The sequence below is a fragment of the Chiloscyllium plagiosum genome, unplaced genomic scaffold (genome assembly GCF_004010195.1).
Source record: "Chiloscyllium plagiosum isolate BGI_BamShark_2017 unplaced genomic scaffold, ASM401019v2 scaf_63834, whole genome shotgun sequence".
In the NCBI taxonomy this organism is placed as follows: Eukaryota; Metazoa; Chordata; class Chondrichthyes; order Orectolobiformes; family Hemiscylliidae; genus Chiloscyllium; species Chiloscyllium plagiosum.
The window spans coordinates 1-1,595 of NW_025163341.1; the positions used below are offsets into that span (position 1 = coordinate 1).

General features: G+C 66.6%; 1 protein-coding gene across 1 annotated transcript; it reads right to left on the reverse strand.

Annotated features, from left to right (window-relative positions):
• Positions 1 to 180: 180 nt before the first annotated feature.
• On the reverse strand, positions 181 to 1,588 carry LOC122545191 (mucin-5AC-like; the record flags this gene model as incomplete). Its single annotated transcript, XM_043684312.1, has 2 exons — positions 181 to 827; positions 889 to 1,588. Coding segments are annotated over 2 exons (1,347 nt in total), but the record flags the coding sequence as incomplete, so codon positions are not given.
• Positions 1,589 to 1,595: the final 7 nt, after the last annotated feature.

A 1,595-nucleotide genomic window follows, 5' to 3' on the forward strand; every position in this document is an offset into this window, starting at 1 on the left:
CGAAGGAGGGGCCGATGGAGTGGCCGAAGGAGCGGTCATTGGAGTGGCCGATGGAGCGGCCGATGGAGTAGCCGAAGGAGCGGTCAGTGGAGTGGCCGAAGGAGCGGCCGATGGAGCGGCCGAAGGAGCGGCCGATGGAGTGGCCGAAGGAGCGGCTGAAGGAGTGGCCGATGGACCGGCCAAAGGAGCGGTCATTGGAGTGGCCAAAGGAGCGGCCGATGGAGCGGCCGAAGGAGCGGTCATTGGAGTGGCTGAAGGTGCGGCCAATGGAGTGGCCGAAGGAGCGGTCAGTGGAGTGGACGAAGGAGCGGCCGATGGAGCGGCCGAAGGAGCGGCCGAAGGAGCGGCTAAAGGAGTGGCCGATGGAGCGGCCGAAGCTGCGGCCGGAGGAGCGGCCGAAGGAGTGGCCATTGGAGTGGCCGAAGGAGCGGTCATTGGAGTGGCCGAAGGAGCAGCTGATGGAGCGGTCATTGGAGTGGTCGAAGGAGCGGCCGATGGAGTGGCCGAGGGAGCGGTCATTGGAGTGGCCGAAGGAGCGGCCGATGGAGTGGCCGAAGGAGTGGCCGAAGGAGCGGCCGTAGGAGTGGCCGATGGAGTGTACGTAGGAGCGGCCGTAAGAGTGGCCGAAGGAGTGGCCGAAGGAGCGGACGAAGGAGTGGCCGAAGGAGCGCCTGAAGGAGTGGCCGATGGAGTGGCCGATGGAGCGGCGGAAGGAGCGACCGAAGGAGTGGCCGAAGGAGTGACCGTTGGAGTGGCCAAAGGAGCGGCCGAAGGAGTGGCCGAAGGAGTGACCGATGGAGTGGCCGAAGGAGCGGCCGAAGGAGCGGCTGATGGAGCGGTCATTGGAGTGACCGAAGGAGCGGCCGATGGAGTGGCCGAAGGAGCGGCCGAAGCAGTGGCCAAAGGAGCGGTCATTGGAGTGGCCGAAGGAGCGGCCGATGGAGTGGCCGAAGGAGCGGTCAGTGGAGTGGACAAAGGAGCGGCCGATGGAGTGGCCGAAGGAGCGGCCGAAGGAGCGGCCGTAGGAGTGGCCGAAGGAGTGTCCGAAGGAGCGGTCATTGGAGTGGCCGAAGGAGTGGCCGAAGGAGTGTCCGAAGGAGGGACCGAAGGAGTGGCCGAAGGAGCGGCTGAAGGAGTGGCCGATGGAGTGGCCGATGGAGCGGCGAAGGAGCGACCGAAGGAGTGGCCGAAGGAGTGACCGATGAAGCGGCATTGGAGTGGCCAAAGGAGAGGCCGAAGGAGCAGCAGATGGAGCGGTCATTGGAGTGGCCGAAGGAGCGGACATTCGAGTGGCCGAAGGAGCGGCCGAAGGAGTGGCTGATGGAGCGGTCATTGGAGTGGCCGAAGGAGCGGCCGATGGAGTGGCCGAAGGAGCGGTCATTGGAGTGGCCGAAGGAGCGGCCAATGGAGTGGCCGAAGGAGCGGCCGATGGAGTGGCCGAAGGAGCGGCCGAAGGAGCGGTCATTGGAGTGGCCGAAGGAGCGGCCGAAGGATTGGCCGAAGGAGCGGCCGATGGAGCGGCCGAAGGAGCGGCCGAAGGAGCGGGCGAAGGAGTGGCCGATGGAGTGGCCGATGGAGTGGCCGATGGAGCGGCC